Source organism: Typopeltis vanoorti, chromosome 17, assembly GCF_054136105.1.
Source record: "Typopeltis vanoorti isolate ZY-2024b chromosome 17, IOZ_Tvanoo_1.0, whole genome shotgun sequence".
Classification (NCBI taxonomy): Eukaryota; Metazoa; Arthropoda; class Arachnida; order Uropygi; family Thelyphonidae; genus Typopeltis; species Typopeltis vanoorti.
The window spans coordinates 89358805-89378978 of record NC_143565.1 but is presented as its reverse complement, the minus strand read 5'-3'; the positions used below and the strand labels follow the sequence as shown (position 1 = coordinate 89378978).

Here is a 20174-nt window from a genome sequence, read left to right as displayed (position 1 = left end):
ACCAAAACAAGCCTTAACGTACAAGCCATTAGGAAAAAGAAAACCAGGACGTCCTCTTAAACGATTCAGTGATGACTTCTAAGGCCGGAACAGGCCATGCTAGGCCTAAATCCTTGATATGCATGATGATGATGAATTTTTAATATGTAAATTTATTTATTTATTTTATTTTATTTTTTTATGTTGAACCCCTATACTGGAGGTTGGCTGGTCAACAAGTAGTACATTAGTACCATATATGGGTGGTGGGTTGCAAAAGGAGAAACTTGTTTACATTAGATTTGAATGCTTGTATGTTGTATTTCTTGGGAAATACATCTGGGAGAAGACTGTTCCACAATACTGCAGTAGCAGGGATGAATGAGAAGGAAAAGAAATTTGTTCTGTGGATTTCAAGGTGTACTGTGAAAGGATGTTGGGTGGCAGCTGTACGTGTTCCGATGGGCTTAGTACAGGGCGGGGAATTATTCATGCTGTTTCAGATGAACATTTACCATGAAAATATGTATAGAACAACTTTTACAAGATTGCAGAGACCAGGCGTCTATGTGAAAATAGGGGGAGTGAGTTGGTGAGGGATGGGTCATTTATTAGTCTAATTGCTCTCCCTGTATTAAGTCAAGCATTTTAAAGGAGCTTTTTTGGAGCCCCACTCCAGATGTGAGAGCAGTATTCGAGAGCTGGGCAGATTTGTGACTGTATAGTGTTAACAGCTGTTTAGAGGTGAAGTAGCGTCTTGAGCGAAAGAGGAAGCCTAGTTTTTTGGAAGCTGAGGATGCAATTATTTATTATTTATTTATTACTAAATTGGTTACTGATTAGGAAAAAAAAATAATTTTTTTTATTATTATTTTTTTTATTTTGTATATGCAGCACCCCCATTTAAAATTTTCACTGGCTGCCACTGGATCAGAGACTGGCTCTCTGAGCAATACCAGTAGGTTGTGTATGATGGAGCAGTGTCTCAAAAAAGGAGGGTAACCAGTGCTGTGTTCCAGAGTTCTGTTCTTAGACCCTGCTGTTTAACTTGTTTGTAAATGATATATCATGTGGATTGACTGAGCATCTTCAGTTGTTTGCTGATGATGCAAATTTGGGAAGAATTATAAGTAGCACTGCTGATGTTTATTCCCTTCAGGAAGATTTGAATAGATTTTTTACTTGGATAAAAGAGTGGGGTTATAGCTTTAACATAGATAGCCCACTGATTAGAGATCCTTCGACACTTCTGCGCATCTCAGAAAAAGGAGAATCCATTTCGATAACAGGGTAATCAGTCCGTATTGTGGGATGAGTTGTTTATTATTACCGGTCAGAAAATTAACTTCTCTTTTATGATTATTGTAGTTAACTATGTTGCTTGTATAACAGTTGGAAAATTTTACCTATAAAGTGCATGATTTCGCGTGTTAGCGACCAATTTGGACGTCCTTCATTTCTTTCTCCCCTTCAGAATGAATCGACTATTCTTGGAAAGACAAGAAGTAGGGACCTACAAACGGTGGGCGAACTATATCAAGAAGTGCAAGGTGTTACATTTTGGACTGCAGAAATATAAGGCTGTGTACTATATCAATGGTATCGTCTTTCAAGAAGTGGATGAGATTAGAGATTTGGGAGTGATGTTTGACAGTAGACTGACATTTAGAGGGCATATTGCTAGTGTTGCAAAGGCTGCACATCGTAGTGCTGCTATGATAAGAAGTAATCTAAGATGTAGGGATAAGGAAGTAGTTGTGTCACTGTATAAGGCAGTGGTCAGGCCACATTTAGACTATTGTGCTCAGAGATCTGGTCACCTGATTTTCAATGTGATGTGGGGACATTGGAGTGGGTCAAGAGGCAAGTGACTAAAACAATGTCTGGACTTTGAAATTCAGGCTATGGAGAGAAGTTGAAGAAATGTGGATTGCAGAGTTTGGTGGTTAGGAGGAAAGGAGGTGATATGATACATTTAAGTTAGTGAGAGGATTTTATCAGATTAATCCAGATGAGATTATAAAAAGAGTAGAAGGTGAGAGGGGAAGAAACAGAGGTCATTCCTGGAAGTAATGTAAAAGTGTGGTGAGGAGGAGATTTTTTACATGGAGAATTGTCAGTAAATGGAATGCATTATTAAAAAGAGTAGAAGATGAGATAGGAAGAACCAGAGGTCATCCTCGGAAGTTATATAAAAGTGTAGTGAAGAGGGATGTGAGAAGAAGATTTTTTACATGGAGAATTATCAATGAAAGTAACACATTACCAGAATGTGTTGTTAATGCAATTAGTTTTTAGGATTTTAAGATTCTATATGATAAATATGTTGTCAGTTGAATGAACCTCCCATGATGTCAGCCAATTCATCATGGGAAGTTTATTATTATTATTGTTATTACATCCATGGAGGATGTAATAATAATAATAATAATAAATATATGGGTAAAGACGGCTACTGTAGAATGCATGTTCTACTGTTTCCAATTGGAACAGATGTCACAGAGTGGATCTCTGATTTGATGGTATTGACTGAAAGGCAGCCATAAGCAATTCTCCAAGCAAGATCCCTCTTGTTTATACTCTTTTTCATAGCTTATAACTCCAGGTTTATAATGCCTGTTTCTCTGTTCATCTAAATGATAGCGACTAGACCGTGGTGCAGAGCCAATAATCTGTCTACGATTTGAGGCAATTCTTCATTTATCTATTCATTCTGAACATTCATACAAGAAGTGATTGCCTAAGCAATTAAAACAGACTGGATTGCGAAATTTAGATTGCAAATCCTTTTGCTCTTTTTCTGTTCTATCTTCAAGTACTTGTTTATACTCTTTTTCATAGCTTATAACTCCAGGTTTATAATGCCTGTTTCTCTGTTCATCTAAATGATAGCGACTAGACCGTGGTGCAGAGCCAATAATCTGTCTACGATTTGAGGCAATTCTTCGTTTATCTATTCGTTCTGAACATTCATACAAGAAGTGATTGCCTAAGCAATTAAAACAGACTGGATTGCGAAATTTAGATTGCAAATCCTTTTGCTCTTTTTCTGTTCTATCTTCAAGTACTTGTTTATACTCTTTTTCAAAGCTTATAACTCCAGTATTTATTTTTATTTGTTTATTTCGCAATCCAGTCTGTTTTAATTGCTTAGGCAATCACTTCTTGTATGAATGTTCAGAACGAATAGATAAACGAAGAATTGCCTCAAATCGTAGACAGATTATTGGCTCTGCACCACGGTCTAGTCGCTATCATTTAGATGAACAGAGAAACAGGCATTATAAACCTGGAGTTATAAGCTATGAAAAAGAGTATAAACAAGTACTTGAAGATAGAACAGAAAAAGAGCAAAAGGATTTGCAATCTAAATTTCGCAATCCAGTCTGTTTTAATTGCTTAGGCAATCACTTCTTGTATGAATGTTCAGAACGAATAGATAAACGAAGAATTGCCTCAAATCGTAGACAGATTATTGGCTCTGCACCACGGTCTAGTCACTATCATTTAGATGAACAGAGAAACAGGCATTAAGATCCCTCTTGTTAGGGTATCCTTGGAACTTCAATAAGTTCTGAAACAAAATGCTGTTGTCAGTACTCAACTGCGAAAGTTCACAGCAAAAGAGATTAAAGATTTCTTTATGCCAAATTTTACTTTTTTTAATGGAAAGAATGTCAATGCCACAATGTTGTAGCAATCTTGGAATTAAGCACAGAATGTTGTGATAATCATGAACAATCTCAGCTTTTCAACTTTTACAATCATTTACTCAAAACAGGGAAGAGGAAAACCTTGATAATAATGGAGAAGTTCTAAACATATGTGATTGGTCTGCAACATTTATGGATTTTGAAGCTGTATAGCTAAATTTTTAAATTTTATCGGGTCTGATAGGAACCCATTAACTAGGAGATGGGTAGTTGAATTAGCATAGGTTCCTTTAATGATGGATTGCAGCTTTTTACCCACACCAATTTGCTGGAGGATGTGGAACAGAAAGGGATTCCAGACATTATCAAATGCTGGAGTTAGGTCTGAAGCTAAGAGAAAAATATTTACTTAATTTCAACTTCAAAAAACTAAAATTATGCTGGTAACAAGAGAAAAAGGGAAAATACCCAATGTAAATATTAAGATCAGAGGAAAAACTTTAGGTCAAGCAGAGAGTTATATATATTTGTGTCAACTAATTACAGAGAATGGAAAGTGTGATAAGGAAATATTAAGAAGAATAGAAATTGATAGATCAACATTCATTAGCATGAAAAACATTCTGACCTCAAGGGAAATTCACACAAAAACAAGAATTAGGCTCTCCAAATGCTACATATGGTCAACACTGCTATATGGAGCAGAAACCTGAACAATATCAAAATATTGTGAAATAAACTAAAAGCCTTTGAGATGTGGATCCTCAGAAGAATTCTTAGAGTCCCATGGACTGCCAAAAAAACTAATTTAGAAGTATTAGAGATTATTGGAGAAGATAGGAATCTGTTGAAAACCATTAAGAAAAGGAAAACCACCTACCTTGGTCACATACAGGCATGAATCCCTACAAAAAACACTTCTAGAAGGAATGATACAAGGAAAAGGAAGAAGAGGAAGACAAAGAACACATTGGATGGGAAATATTAAGGACTGGACCTTTTTTGTCCTATGAAGAATGCAAAAGAGAAGCACAAAACCGTACATGGTGGAAGCTCATGGTAGTCAACCTCCTGGAAGGAGATGACATCTGACAAGAGTAAGGTCTATTGATTGCACTACCAGTGGCTGCTTTTTCCTATTAACTGAGCAGAGTAGATTATGTAGCAGAAACAGATTCAATTCTTGTTCTCCTTGGCCTGGAACTCCATACACCTGTATGCTTTTAATTATTTATCTCATTCCTACTTTGAGCCTTTATTAATAATGTGAAAAATATCTTGTAGTCAGTATTAGATAGAGAAATAGGTCTCCAGCTGCTGATTAAGGTGTAATCTCTATTAGGTTTTGGAATGAGGATGGTATGGCTTTCTACAATTTCACTTGGTATGTGTCCCGATGAGGGAAAAGAAGTAACCTCCCTACCAGCCAAGGTGGATGAAATGGTGAGACCAAATTGCACTTCTTATCCATGTTATTCAACGAGTGTTACAGAATCATATCCAGATTTAGCTGGACGTCTATAGATGTCATAGCCATTGTGTGTGTGTGGGGGGGGTAAACAGAATAACTAGAATGAGAAGAATAAAATCCTAGGCCTCACTATACAGTTCTATCCTTAGACCATCAGGCCCTGGGGATTTTCTTGTCTGGCATTCTTTATAGGCTGTGGTAACTTCAGATGCTGTAATGGGTCTGTTGAGCCCATCTTGGATATGAACAGGAAAACCATTAATGTTCCAAGAGTTATAATTTCCCACAGTACTGTTGTCTTCAAACAGACTTCAAATAGTGTTTTTGAAAGGAGTCAAGGATGTCTTGAGTGATGGGCAGGACTATCACTCAAATCTGCATTGATGGTAACATCAACACAGATTTGAGTGATAGGCCTTTCTTTATGGAATTTAGTCTATTGAAGAACGCAGCTGAAGGGCTTTATGCTAAGTGCTGCTGTATTCTTATTTAAAATTTCTTTCTTTCCATTTCTAATGATGTATATCATTCTATACCATTGCAATGGTTTGTTAAGAAACCAGCTTCTCTCTTTATACAGGTCTTTCAACTTTTTTTTTTGAGGAAAGCATGTTCCTTTCCCCATTCAATCATATTCTGTTTTATGGCTTGTTTGAATTTTAACCAAATATCACAGTTCCAGGTAACATTTTTCCAATATGAACAGAGATTCTGGAATTTCAAAAGCTCAAGAAAATTGGGAAGAAATCTCCATCATCCAGAACTGATCTCTGCTTGTTCCATGCAGTGGAATTTAAGTAGAATTGGATTATGATCTGACATGTTGATGTCGAGATGTTTTATCTTAATTATCCTATTTATGGAAGAAGAGATATAAATTCAATCAAGACAAGTACCAATACTTTGATTCATGTATGCGTAAGCCTGGAAATTAGAACTGCGAATCTTCCACATGTCTTCTAGTTGAGTAGAAAAAACTGTCGAGACATGTTTTTAACTGCACTTTTCGACTCTTGGGATGTCCTCCTATTTTGTCTAATGTGTGATTTTCAATACAATTCCAGTCTCCAGCTGCTATGATATAGTGGGCACTGTATAAATATGGCTGGAATTAACATTTAGTCTATAAAAGTCTACTGTCAAGATTCTCCCATCTGCATATCTTTGGATATTACAGAATGACCAAAGGAGGGGGACAAGAATAAGAACTCTTACTCCACCCTATTAAATCTTCCAAAGCTCCAATAAGAAAGAAGTGGATATCTATTATCTGTATTATTTATTTTTATTATTATATTTATTTATTTATAATCTGTTAAAGTTTTTATATCTTTATATCTGCAGAAGTATGTTTCCTAGAGAAACAAACCTGATATTATGGATAGCATAAGTTTCCATATAGCTTCTTGTTTAACTTGCCTGTTTAATCCTCATACATTTAATGAAGCAATGCAGAAAGGAGATACTATGTTTGGTGAAGTGAGTCTTTAACTTCTAACACTAGTAAGTCTTTAACTTCTAACCTCTAATTAGATTTTGGATGAACCTGATTTGGTCTTCAATCAATGAAGATGCAACTGTGCAGCCTGCTTCTTGTAAACTGTTTTCCAGATTTTTACAGTCACTTTCCATTCTTTCAATTTCATGCCTATCCTTCTTGATTTGGAAGCTAGTTATGTTCTTTTCATATAGATGGTAATCGTACTGAGTAAACTTTATTATTGTTTCTTTCATTGTATCTCTTGCTTTCCCTTTATTAGCATGAGATGGTCCTTCATAGTCCATAAACTCTTCTGAGCCTGAAGAGTCATCATTGAACGATTCACAACCTTCTGCATTTTACATTTTTTTACTTCTTTTAGACTTGAGGTCTTATCCGTGGGAGCCAGACCCAGAAGTGATACCAAGGTCGAAATAATGCAGAAGTCATATTTTCGTATACTAGTAGCAAATAGGTGTCACACCTTATTACTAAAATACTCTGGATTAGAGATAGATGTCAAAAGTTTTTTCACTCAGTTATACTATAAATCAACCAAGAATATAATTTATAAAAGAATAAATATAATAAATGAAGAATATAATTTCTTGGCATCTTTAATTTATAATTAGCATTTATTTGCAACTACTAGTAAAAGCTTTAAAAATATTAAATTGCACAAGAGCACAAAATCTTAGAATATCACACAGAAAATCAGTAGTTAAATTACAGAAAAAGTATAGATAATCAGGAAGTGAAATGGAAAAGAGGCTACTTTTTATTAATTTTTTTAATTTATTAATGTTGCTCCAACCATGAACAGCTATTTGCTAACCTACAATACAATTTGTACTATGGGGGTGATAAGGACTTTTTCCTATATTTTATCAATTTTCTATATATTTTTATATATATTTTTTTAAATTTAATTTTACATAATCTGGAAACCCTGATCTAGAGACCAAACATAGAACTTTTTCAAGCTACTTCTGGTCTCCAATAAGTAGGACAGTGGTCTCACACCAGGTGATGAAATTCATTTCTTGCCTACAGAAAAACATACCATCCATGTCCATGGCAGGATTCGAACCTGCATCTTGTCAGTTGGAAAGTAGGTTACAGTTATTAGGGGTGGTTTTGCTGCACCATACTTAGAGAACTTATTTTTTTTAATCAAATAAAAATATTCTATTTTATTCAGTGTGCAGCTATTTACCAGAAGGCAAAATCCACTTGCTGGGCAATCAAATTGTTGAGCCCTAATTACAATTATTAACATGAGACCTCCATGGAGTTAAAAGAGTTATTGAAGGAGATCCATAATCTCATGCAAACAGATCATTAAAGTAATCATTGCTACCATATTATCTGCATTGATCAACAGAGTCCCATCCCCCATTCATCAAGGAGATCCATCCACAATGATTTTTCCTCCTACTCACCACATAGCAAAAAAAACTCTTTGGTATTCTCCTTGGATTGTAGTGCCAGTCTCCTCGCATATTCTAATTTTTCTTTCCTGATAATACTAGTCAGTTTCCGGATGAACCTCATGCAACTGTTCTCCATTTCTCTCTTTATGTGTCTTCCATATCTTTTTTATCTGCAATTCTTGTTCAATTTCTATAGTCATCCATGCACTATTCACCTCTCTCTTCCTTCAATTTTTTTCATTAATTTACTGACGCAAGCTTGTTTCTCAATCTGCCTGCCTTATAATTCTACCATTTCTTTTGCATTGATATTTTTACATGCCTATTCACCCTCCAATTTAGGACTACATGTTCACTCTCAACAACTGGGAGCAAGCATGATATCTCAATCACTGTCAGATCAGATGCTCTGATCAAATCCAAAACTCCTGATCTGCATGTTCCATCACATGCTTTCCACGACAGCTGTCTTTCACTAGATCCAAAAATTCAGTTCCCTTAGTAGTGAATTCTGCCTCCTCTGCTCAGTTTATATAGCTATAGTTCAAGTTGTTCCCCATAATGATCACTCACTTTGCACTTGCCAAACTAATATGCTTAACCATTTCCTGCTAATCACCATCTATATTCCCTAGTTTATAGCAACATCCCATTAAATATCCTGTCTTATAAACAACTATCTCATACCACATACTTTCAAAGCCATTAGTGTTATCTCAACTGTGATTCTCCACCCTGAGAGGGCACAATTCATCTCTTATCATGAGTAACACTCCACCATCACATTTAACCCTCTTTATCCTACTGAAATATGCTATATCTTTTGATTTCTATCCCTGTTAGAACATCCTCCTCAGTTAACCAAGTTTTGTTGATACCAACAACCTCTGGAGAGATTGAGTCAATCAATACTATAAACCCATTCATTTCCTTTATTCCTAATGATCCTAGTATTTGTATACCGAAAAACAAGTGCATTGCCAGTATTCTTATAGCCATTATTCTCCCTCTCATACTTTATATGGCTCTGTAATATAGTGTACTCCCTCTCATTTCTGAAACCACTATCCCCCTATGTGCCATCCCCACTACATTCCACCTGTGCAATTCTAGTTTCCCCCGCCTGGACACATTCACTTGCCCAGAAAACAACAGTATCTCCAAATGCCTGCTTCATTCTACATTCAAAATTGAAGGAAGCAGGCATTTGCAATCCATCTCTTGCAAACAGCTGACTTCTATTCTCAAATGTATTCCATGCATCCACATATTCCAGACATCTCTTCCTACACATTCCTGCTACCATCTCATTCATCATCTCTGCTCTTCTCCTCCATTCTGGATTCTCATATCAGAGCAACGTGCTGACTATTTTCCTTCTGACACATTTCCACTGCTGCACTTTCCCTAACATCAAACTTAAATATCTCACCACACAATTCTTCCTGTTTCTCAAGTCACTAATACACAGCATTACTATCATATCCTCCACATTTTCACTCCTCTTCACTACCATTGATACTCCCTTCTATCCTTGCACCCAGCATGTATTCCTCTGGCACTCTGCTCTGCACATCCTGATTCATCAAATCTCCATACATGATACTCCAAAAACAGATTCATTCATCCTTTTCTCACGTCACTCCTTACTCTTTCTGCTTCCAGTCTCTCTCTCTCTCCCCTTTCATTCCCATTTTCCCTCCTTCATCTCATCTCTCTCCCTTGCTTTCACATTCTCTCAACTTTCTCTAATTTCCTCTCTTTCCATATCTCCCATTTTCTCACCTACTTCTCTCCGATACCTATTCTCATTCTGCTTATATTAGCCAACCTCTTCAACCTCCTAATCTCTTCATTTGTCTTTCTCAATATTAAAAATCAATCATAAATTATTAATCAATAACAATTATTAAGGTTAATATCAATTGTAGATAACTTGAAGAAAGTTTTTCTTTGGATTTTCTTGATACTGTTTCTTGACATCAAGAGTTGTAAAACTGCAAAAAAATTGCATTTGCATCATCAGTAATTTCCTGTCAAATCACATGAAATGTTGATTTGTTGTTGTTGATTTGTCATTAACAACAAATCAAGCTCTTTACCGCCAGAACAATAAACACAGATATACATGCTCTATAATTGAATTCTGTCTTAGGATCACTTGTGTAGTTACTCTGTTTTACTTTTCTTGAGCTCTTTTAGCACTTGCCTTATTTCATTAGACAAATTAACCAGTCAGGCAAGGACACAATCAATTCCTTTGCACATTTCCTGAAAATTATCATCAATCCACCCCTCCATCTAAAAAGCATCTAACTTACTTAACACTTAACACACACTTAACACAGACCCACCTACCCATACACATAAACACCTACAGTACATTAACTTCTAATCTTTCTAGTATTTAAGATCCTTCTGAGCTTTGCATGATTCACAACCAGTAACAGAGCAAATTTAGTAGTAAAAGTAAGGGTAGCCAATTTAACAATGCTAGCAACAGCAAGGGCAACAGATTTAAGCTTGCCTTAAATCTGCCAGACTAGGTTGAAAATTGGATGGCTGAGTGGATAACCTCAGCTTTCCAGCCCATGCACTAGGGGTTGAAATGAAAGTCCCACATGTGTTTGTGAGTGTCTTTTACAAATATCCATATGGTACAATACAGATGATTTTCATCACCCAGTGTGAGACTACCAGTCTGTTTACTGCTGACTTGAACCCGGTTTCTTGAAAAAAAAAAGTGTCATTATTTGGTGTCTATAGATGAGTAACCAGACTAGCTACCCTTAAATCACCCACAAAAGCATCATGTTTGGTCTCCAGATCAGTATTTCCTGATCACTTACTCCTTGGCCCATTAATGTGCCATACATTTCTTATCTTCAACAGATGGGATTATCATAAAAAAGTATGCAGAAAGACATCATAGAAGTCAAATAAAGAGGCAAGAAAACATCAGATATATTTTTTTAGGAAAGTGTAGGCAAGCAGGATGCACCGCATGATAAGATAAACATACCAAATCATGAAGACATCATGAAGACAATAAATACATTTTTGGAATGTTATGATATGCAAAATAATTGCCAAAGCAGAACTGTGGGTCTTCTTTGGCAATTACTTTGCATAGCATACCAATAAGAGTGAATAATAAGAACAACAATATTTAATACAGGAGAAAAGAGAGAGAGAGAGTTCATGAACAATGAAGTAAAAATAAGCACCAAGGATATTTAATTTCTCAATGAGAAGAGTTACTGTTTGTTCTTAACAAAATTAACAAATTTTATAACAAATATAACATACTAAAGAAGATGTATGCTAACTAAATTAGTTAATAGATATATTATTTACCTGTAGTAGCAGTAGTAGTAATAGTGAGACAAGTCCTTTCACAGATCTCTCGATCATCAAAGCGATTATCATTACCTTCACATCCTCCATAATAGAAGTGTTCGCATCTTCCTGAATCTTTATTATAAAACCATTTTGGAAAAGCTGCTCTACATGGACCCTCATCTTTTGATAGTAAACAGATATTCACAGGAACTACCACCAAAAAAAAAAAAAAAATGACATCACAGTCTTTTCCACTAATGAATAGAATTGTAATATGAATAACATTTAATAAAATTTTATATAATTTTATAAAATGATAAAATAATGTTAAAATAATTAATTGAAATTAATAAACTAATTTTAATAATTATACTTTTAATTTAATAATACTCAGGAGTAGAGGCCAAAAGATGGTCTGTGACTAGTGGTATGCCACAGGGTTCTGTTCTTGGCCCACTGCTGTTTAATTTGTTCATTAACGATATAGGGAAGGATCTGAAAGGAACGGTTCATTTGTTCATTGATTATTATTATTATTATTATTATTATTATTCAGGCCTCCAAGGAGTCAAAAGACTCATCGAGGGAGGTCCTTTCTAAGACATAAAGTCTGTCAAGACTCATCGAGGGGAGGTCCCCCCCTGAGAAACACAAAGTTTATCATACCACTCCTTAAACCCACTGACCGTTCTCGCTCCCACCACTCCATCAGGCAATGCATTCCACGGCTCAACCACCCTCCACACAAAGAAACCACTCCTTACCCTCTTGCTCACAGTTTCCTTTCGTAACTTCCAGGGATGGCCTCTTGTCATCACTCCTTCCCGCTGATCAACCAAGCGAAAGAACTCCCCAGTGTCAACCCTGTAACCACCTCTCAACAGTTTAAAAGTCTCAATCATATCACCTCTCCTTCTTCTATCCACCAAACTCTGCAGTCCACATTCTCTCAGCCGATCCTCATAACTATCCTTGTACAGTCCTGAAACCATCTTTGTCATCCGTCTTTGTATCCTTTCCACAGTTAATTTATCCCCTTCAAATCCTGGGGACCAAATCTGAGAACAATAGTCCAAGTGTGGTCTGATCAGAGATTTATACAACGGAATGATAACCCTCTTATCTCTGCAGGTCAGTGTCCTTCTCATAATAGCAGCAATCCTCTGTGTTACCTCACCACCTTTGCAATATGTCCCCTAAACTTCAGGTTTCTATCAATCATCAACCCCAGATCTCTTGTCTCCCCTACTTCCTCCAGTATAACTCCTCCCATAGAGTATGCAGCATCCCATCGATGTTTCCCAAACCTCAAGACCTTACATTTTGCTGCATTAAACTGACACCCCCATTCATTTGCCCATCTATCAAGCTTATTTAAATCCTCTTGCAGGGCTACCACATCTGCACTATTACTAATAATCCTTCCAAGCTTCGCATCATCTGCAAACAACTGAATATCCCCCTGCAATCCACTGGCTATGTCATTGATATAAAGGTTAAACAATATAGGTCCTAGTACTGAGCCCTGTGGGACCCCACTTGTAACCCTCTGCCTCCTGGAAACTGCTCCACCATACACAACTCTCTGATACCTATCAGACAGCCAATCCTGAATCCAGTTGACCAATCTGACATCCAGACCCATGTGCTGCAACTTAAATATCAGCTTATCATGTGGCACCCTGTCAAATGCCTTTGCCAAGTCTAAGAAAATTGCAGTATATGCCTTTCCCTCATCTAATGCTCTTGTAACTTTATTATAAAAGGCTAGCATATTGCTAAAACAAGAGCGTCCTTTCACAAATCCATGTTGATTCTCACAGATAACATTACCCTCATCTGCCCAATGCTGTACACGGTCCCTCACTACTTTCTCCAAGATCTTAACAACTACTGATGACACACAGACTGGCCTATAATTAGACACTTCCAGTCTGTTACCACCCTTATGCAATGGCACTAACTTACCTTCCTTCCATTCCCTGGGCACCTTTGCCAAAGCCAGACTTTCATTGAAAAGCCACGTTAAAGGTACTGTCAATTCCCTAGCACATTCTCTCAAAACTCGTGGCGAAATACCATCCAGTCCCACAGCTTTACTGACATCCAGAGTACTCAGTATCTGAAACACACTCTCCTCCTGTACCTCCAGACCTCGTACCAGTCCTATCCCTCTAGCATTAAAACTGACTCCTCTAGGATGAAATACTCCAATAAAGTGTTCATTGAACAATTCCACTATGTCCTCTGCATCAGTCACTCTATTCCCATTTTTATCCCACAATATCATTCTTCCACAGTCATTTCTCCTCCTACTGGCCACATAGCTAAAAAATTCCCTAGGATTTTCTTTGGATCTTAGGGCCAATCTCCTCTCATATTCCAGTTTCGCTTTCCTTACCACACGAGTCACTCTTCTGGCCTGTGTCTTATATTCCTCATGCATCTCTTCACCTGTCTCCTTATATCTCTTCCATAGCCTCTTTTTCGCATGCAATTCCTGTTTAATATTGTTTGTCATCCACTTTACTCCAAATTGCACCCTCTTCTTCACTCGTGGTATACAACTTACCATTGCTGATAACAAATATTCTTTCACAATTTCCCACGCACTGGTGATATCCCTGCCTTCCAATTCCTCCCTCCATGAAACTTCCCGAAGTTGACGTCTAAGACTATTATAATCACCTGCCTTATAATTCCACATAAGTTCCCGTCTCTTTGATACTCCTGCATGTCTATTCATTTTCCAAGTCAAAACCATATGGTCACTCTCTCCAACTGGTGGGAGAGACGTCAACTCAGTTATTATCAACTCTTCTGATGCTATAACTAAATCCAAAATTTTTGAACCTCTTGTTCCCTCTGTTACATGTTGCCTAAGACATTTGTCCCTCAAGAATTCTAGAAATTCCATTCCCCTATTGTTACATGCATCTTCCTCTCTCCAATTTATACTACTGAAGTTAAAATCTCCCATAACAATCATTCTTCTTGCACTTGCCAAACTTAGCTGTCTAAACATCTCCTGGTCCCCATCCTCTGTGCTCCTGGGTCTGTAGCAACACCCCACTAAATATCCTGTCCTGCCTACCTCTACCTCACACCATACGCTCTCAAAATCATTTGTCTCACTACCTTCCAAATTCTCCACTCTTAGAGGACATAGGTCATTACTTATCATAAGCAGCACCCCACCACCACGCTTTCCCCTCCTATCCTGGCGAAAAATGCTATACCCAGCGACTTCTATTCCTGTTATTATATCCCCTTCTGTCAACCACGTCTCAGTGATCGCAATAATTTTTGGCCAGGCTGATGCTATCTGCGCCATCAATTCCTCTCCCTTATTCCGGATACTCCTGGCATTAGTATACAGCATATAAATGTCATTGTTTCTATACCCAGCATTATCCCTTCTAGACTCCACTGGGCTCAGTCTTACCTGACATTGTCTCCCTTCTCCCAAGTATCCATTCCCACAAGAGGCCACCCCTGCTATCATCCTCCCTGGGACACACTGACTCGTTCAGAACAGCAATCTCTCCAGATGCCTACGTCCTTCCTCATTCAAATGTAAATGGTCTCTCGCAAACAACTCCTCTCTTTCCTCAAACGCACTCCAAGCATCCACATATACCAGTCCTCTCTTGTCACACATTCTCGCTATTATGCCATTCAATATCACCGCTCTTCTGCTCAGCTCATCATTATCATACCTAGGCAACACGCACACTATTTTTCCTCTCTCTGTCTTCTTCCGTACAGTCTCAAGCAAAAATCTCATATCTCTCGCTGCCCGACTTACATTACCACTCAAGTCATTCGTTCCTACCATCACAATCATCTCATCCACCCTTTCACTTCTCTTAATTGCCATAGCCACCCTTTCTATTGTTCCTCCTGGCAAACACTCCTCACGCATCCTATCCTGAACACCACGGATCATTGAGTCACCATACATTATACCTCTTACCATTCCATCGCTCCTATTGTTTCCATTCTCTCCTCTTCTTTCATTCCCATACCTCTCTCTTCTACTGTTTCCATTCTCTCCTCTTCTAGCACTCCCATACATCTCTCTCATTCCCTCTCTCCTACTGTTTCCATTTTCTCCACTTCTAGCACTTCCATATCCCTCTCTCATTCTGTCTCTCCTACTACTGTTTCCATCCGCTCGTCTTCTAGCATTCCCATACCTCTCTCTCATTCCATCTCTCCTACCGTTTCCATTCTCTCCTCTTCTAGCACTTCCATATCTCTCTCTCATTCCGTCTCTCCTACTGTTTCCATCCTCTCGTCTGCTAGCATTCCCATACCTCTCTCTCATTCCCTCTCTTCTACTGTTTCCAATCTCTCCTCTTCTAGCACCCCCATACCTCTCACTCATACTCCTTAAATTCTCTCTCTCTCCTACTCTGATTCGCCTTGCATTCATCTCTTCCATTCTCCTAATCTTATCTTTCATACTTCTGCTCTCATTCACTAGACATTCCACCTCCTCTTTCAACTCATCTATCTCCCTCTGCAGGTCAGTCACTCTTAATCTAAATTCACTCTCCCAAACAAAACCATCTCCTAAACTTCCACAGTCACTCACACCTTCCACACTATCAACCATTATTTTCTCATTCTCTCCTATCATACTACTTGTCATCCTACATTCATTCTCCGTTCCTGGAGCAACAAAGTCGGATATCGATATATCTAATGTACTTATTTCCTCCAACTGCCTGCATTTTGCGCACATACGCTCTCCACTCTCTTTAACAAACCACATATGTAATTCCTTAGAAGCATACATGCCGCAAGTACTGCATGCCACAAAGTCCCTTATGATATTGTTAATAATTGAGTTCTTAAATGGCAGAGGACTTGGCGTTACGCCACTTGCGACTGCTGCTGAATCCACCATCATTCCTTACTGCCGAGTAGCGTAATCCTTAATAATTATTCAATTAATAAATAAGAGGGGAAAAAAGTACAAACATCAGAACATTTAAGTACTAATATAATTAAATAAAATGAAATATAACTAAATACAGTAACTTAGCTTCGTTTTGTCTTCCGCCGTTACGCGTTCGATTCTGACGGTACCAACATATATTATATCGCGACAGCAACTAACTTCCGAAAAACAACCACTGAAGTACACTCGTATTCAGAGAAACAATTCAGCACTCAAAAACGTAGAAAAACGGGGAAAAAAACGGACTATTCACCGATTAAAAATCACTTTTTTCTGCACAGCTCAAATTCACCGCCACATGCTACGGCGACGCTCCAAATGATGATGATGATGCAAATTTGGGTAGGGCAATAGTGAATACAGAAGATGTCAAAATTTCGCAGGATGATTTGGATAAATTGGAGATCTGGGCTAAGGAGAATGGTTGTCAATTTAATGTGGCAAAATGTAAGGTTATGCATTTTGGGGTTAAAAGATTAGCAGTAGTATATCACATTGATGGAACTCTACTCCAGGAGATTGATGAGGCCACTTATCAATCTCCAGGAGATTGATAAGTGGCCTCATCAATCCTCCCTATCCACCAACAGTTCCAATCAACTTGGGAGTGTTGGTGGATAGGGAGTTGAAGTTTAGGGGGCACATTGCAAAAGTGGCTAAATCAGCTCATCAAATCACTTGGATGCTGAAGAATACTTTGATGAGCAAAGATAAGCAAGTTATTGTTCCTCTGTATCGAGCCTTGATAAGACCCCATCTCGACTACTGTGCCCAGATCTGGTCACCTAGGCTTCTTCTTGATGGGGAGGAGGTTGAGAGGATCCAAAAATGAGTGACCAAAATGATAGCAGGTCTATGAAATGAACCATATGAAAACAGGTTGAAGATTTGTGGGTTGCAGAAATTGGTTGATAGGCAGAAAAGGGGAGATATGATTAAGACATTCAAATTGCTGAAGGGTTTCTATAAGATTAATTCAGAGGATATTTTTGAGAACAGGACTGATGGTGGGAGGACTAAGGGACATCCATGGAAGCTGGGCAAGAGTGTGGTTACCAAAGTGTTAGAGAGCTGGGTTTTTTACTTTTGGAGTGGTGAATGAGTGGAACAAACTGCCAGAGTCTTTTGTGGATGCTATGACAGTGAATGAGTTCAAGGCAAAGTATGATAGATACTGTGTGAATGTCGAATAGTTGTGATGGACATGATGTTTAGGGCCTCCCTCGATGAGTCTGAGGACTCCTTGGAGTCACCGGTAATAATAATAATAATAATAATAATAATAATAATAATAATAATAAAAGGTTATTAAATTTATTAAAATTTTACCATAATTCAATTTTTAACTATACTACTAAACAAAAATGATACAGAATATTAATCCACGTAAATCAATCCTAATTTGGAAAAAATATTTTTTAGGATTACCTAATAATATCCTACCTGTACTTCATTGTAGTGTGGAGATGTACGGTTAATGCAGATGAAGCATGCCATAATTGAATATTTTTCATAAGTCCCACCCTAAGTATGAAAGTTTTCATATTTAGTGCAGTCAATGTAGGAAGGCATTCTCCGGCTGGGTCAATGGCTTGCTGGAAAATTGCTGAAAGGAACTAAACTGGAGGAGAGATCTGGGGGGGGGGGGGGTTACATAAGAAATGACCAGGAATGAATGGAATGGAATGAGGGAAACAAGAAAGAAGAAATGCTGGAAATTTTTACATAGATCGTAAGACCACTGACAAGAAAGGAAGAGAAGAATTAATTGAAGAACTTCATCATATGACTAAAATTGATACATTACCAAAGAAAAGTTAAAAAGACAATGGACTAAAGCAAACTGGCAGTTACATATCAATATGCAGTGGAGCAGCTAAGGAAGCTAGAATAATGATACATAAAAATATAAGAGAATAAATACAAAATTAATAGTTCATTTAAACTAAGAAAAGCAAAACACAATATTAAATATTCTTAGATTTATAGCCCAGGGGGGAAGGAAAACTAAAAAGGAGAATTTTATGATAAACTAAAAAATCAAATAGATTAAAAAAAAAAAATATATATATATATATATATATATTTGGCTTATCTTTTTATATATAGAGAGTATATATATATATATATATATCTACTCTATATATATAAAAAGATAAGCCAAAATTTGAAACATTTTTATGTCACATTTTTTGTCTCCAGCTTACCAGCCCTGAACTCAGGGGATTGGGTGCCGTAGGTGTCAGAACCCCCTAGTATATATATATAAGGGTGGTCTGAAAGGTTCTCAGCCTAACAATGAAAAAACAATTTTATAATTTCAAAATTATTTTTATTTTTCAACATAATCTTCCTTAAGACTATTATATTTATTCTAGCGATGCTCCAGTGCCATTATCCCATCCCTGTAGTGGTTCTCAGTAAGATCTGCAAATTACCCCCCTACAGCTGCAATCACCTCTCAATTCGAAGAAAAATGTTGACCAGCAAGGAAGACTTTTAGTTTTAGAAAGAGATAATTGAATATTTTCCATAATTGAATAATTTCCATAACAGAAGTCAGAAGGAGCCAAATCTGGGAATTTGGTGGATATTCCAACAATTCATAGTGCAGATCCCTTAATTTTCCCATTGCTAAAACACCTTCGTGAGCAGGTGCATTGTCCTGATGAAAGATGATTTTTTCTTCTGCAAACCGGGTATTTTCTCACAAATTTTTTCATCTAGTCTGGTTAAAAGATCAGAATAATATTCCCGGGTTATTGTTTTACCCTTTTCAAGATAATTAATAAACAAAATGCCTTTAGCAATGCAAAACACTGATGCCATGACTGTCTTCTTTGGTGCTGAACAACCAGCTTCTGTCTACTGTTTTGATTCTTGTGTGTAATGGTGAATCCAGGTCTCATCCAGAAACTTCGATGAGAAAAAAAAAAAAAAAAATTGGGAATTTTTCATAAACTTGGGCTTTTTGTTGCTCAGGACAGGCAAACTAGCCCAGTGAACACACATGGATTTACAGCCATGAATACTTATGAGCCAGCCATACGCCTGATTTCTCATATATGCCAGTCCCAAGTCCAGATAAAAAAAATAGGGAGGGGTGGGGAAAGCAATGGTGAACTACCTGTAAAAAAAGAATATCACCAGAATACTTTGTGGCAAGAAACAATTGCCTACAAAGTCACCAAGAGTGAAACATGACTGAAGAGTTAAATCATGATATATATGAGGGGAGGTCTGAAAAGTTCTTGGCCTAGACCACAGATGGCAATACTATTGGCAAGATTTTTTTTTTCTAAGTTGATACATCTGTCATATCCATGTGAAATTGCAAGTTATTCTAACAAGTAGCTTGTTTTATACAGCTGTCTAAAGCAAAATTGTCTGTATCCCTTGAAATGGATAAAATTGAGTATCATATGGTTATAAAATTCTTTGTAAAAGAAGGTTTAACAGCAAAAGAAATTCATTCAAAGTTCATAAATGTTTATGGGCACTCTCCTCCCTCATTTTCAACAATTAAGAAATGGGGTGTCGAGTTTAAACATGGCTGTAACAACCTTGAAGATGATCCACGTGAAGAACGTCAAAAAATGTAACAACACCAGAAATCATTGACCAAATGCATGATATTGGATGACCAGCGAATCAAAGTGATTGAAATTGCTGAGACTATAGACATTTCAAAAGAATGTGTAGGATATATTTTGCGTGAAGAATTGCATATGAAAAAGCTTTACACAAGATGGGTGCCACACTTGCTCACAGCAGATCAAAAATGCACTTGCATGAAAATTTCTGAACAGTGCTTGGAGCGTTTTAATAAGAACAAAACTGATTTTGT

At 37.3% G+C, this 20174-nt stretch overlaps 1 protein-coding gene across 5 annotated transcripts in view; it reads right to left on the bottom strand.

The window, feature by feature from the left end:
• Positions 1-20174, bottom strand: part of LOC150097613 (papilin-like) — a 1184257-nt gene that overhangs the window by 376440 nt on the left and 787643 nt on the right. For all 5 annotated transcript variants that reach the window (XM_090407770.1, XM_090407771.1, XM_090407772.1 and 2 more), the window contains one exon: positions 11374-11568. In XM_090407770.1, the coding sequence (XP_090263896.1) occupies positions 11374-11568 (195 nt within the window). The remainder of the gene's footprint in view (positions 1-11373; positions 11569-20174) is intronic.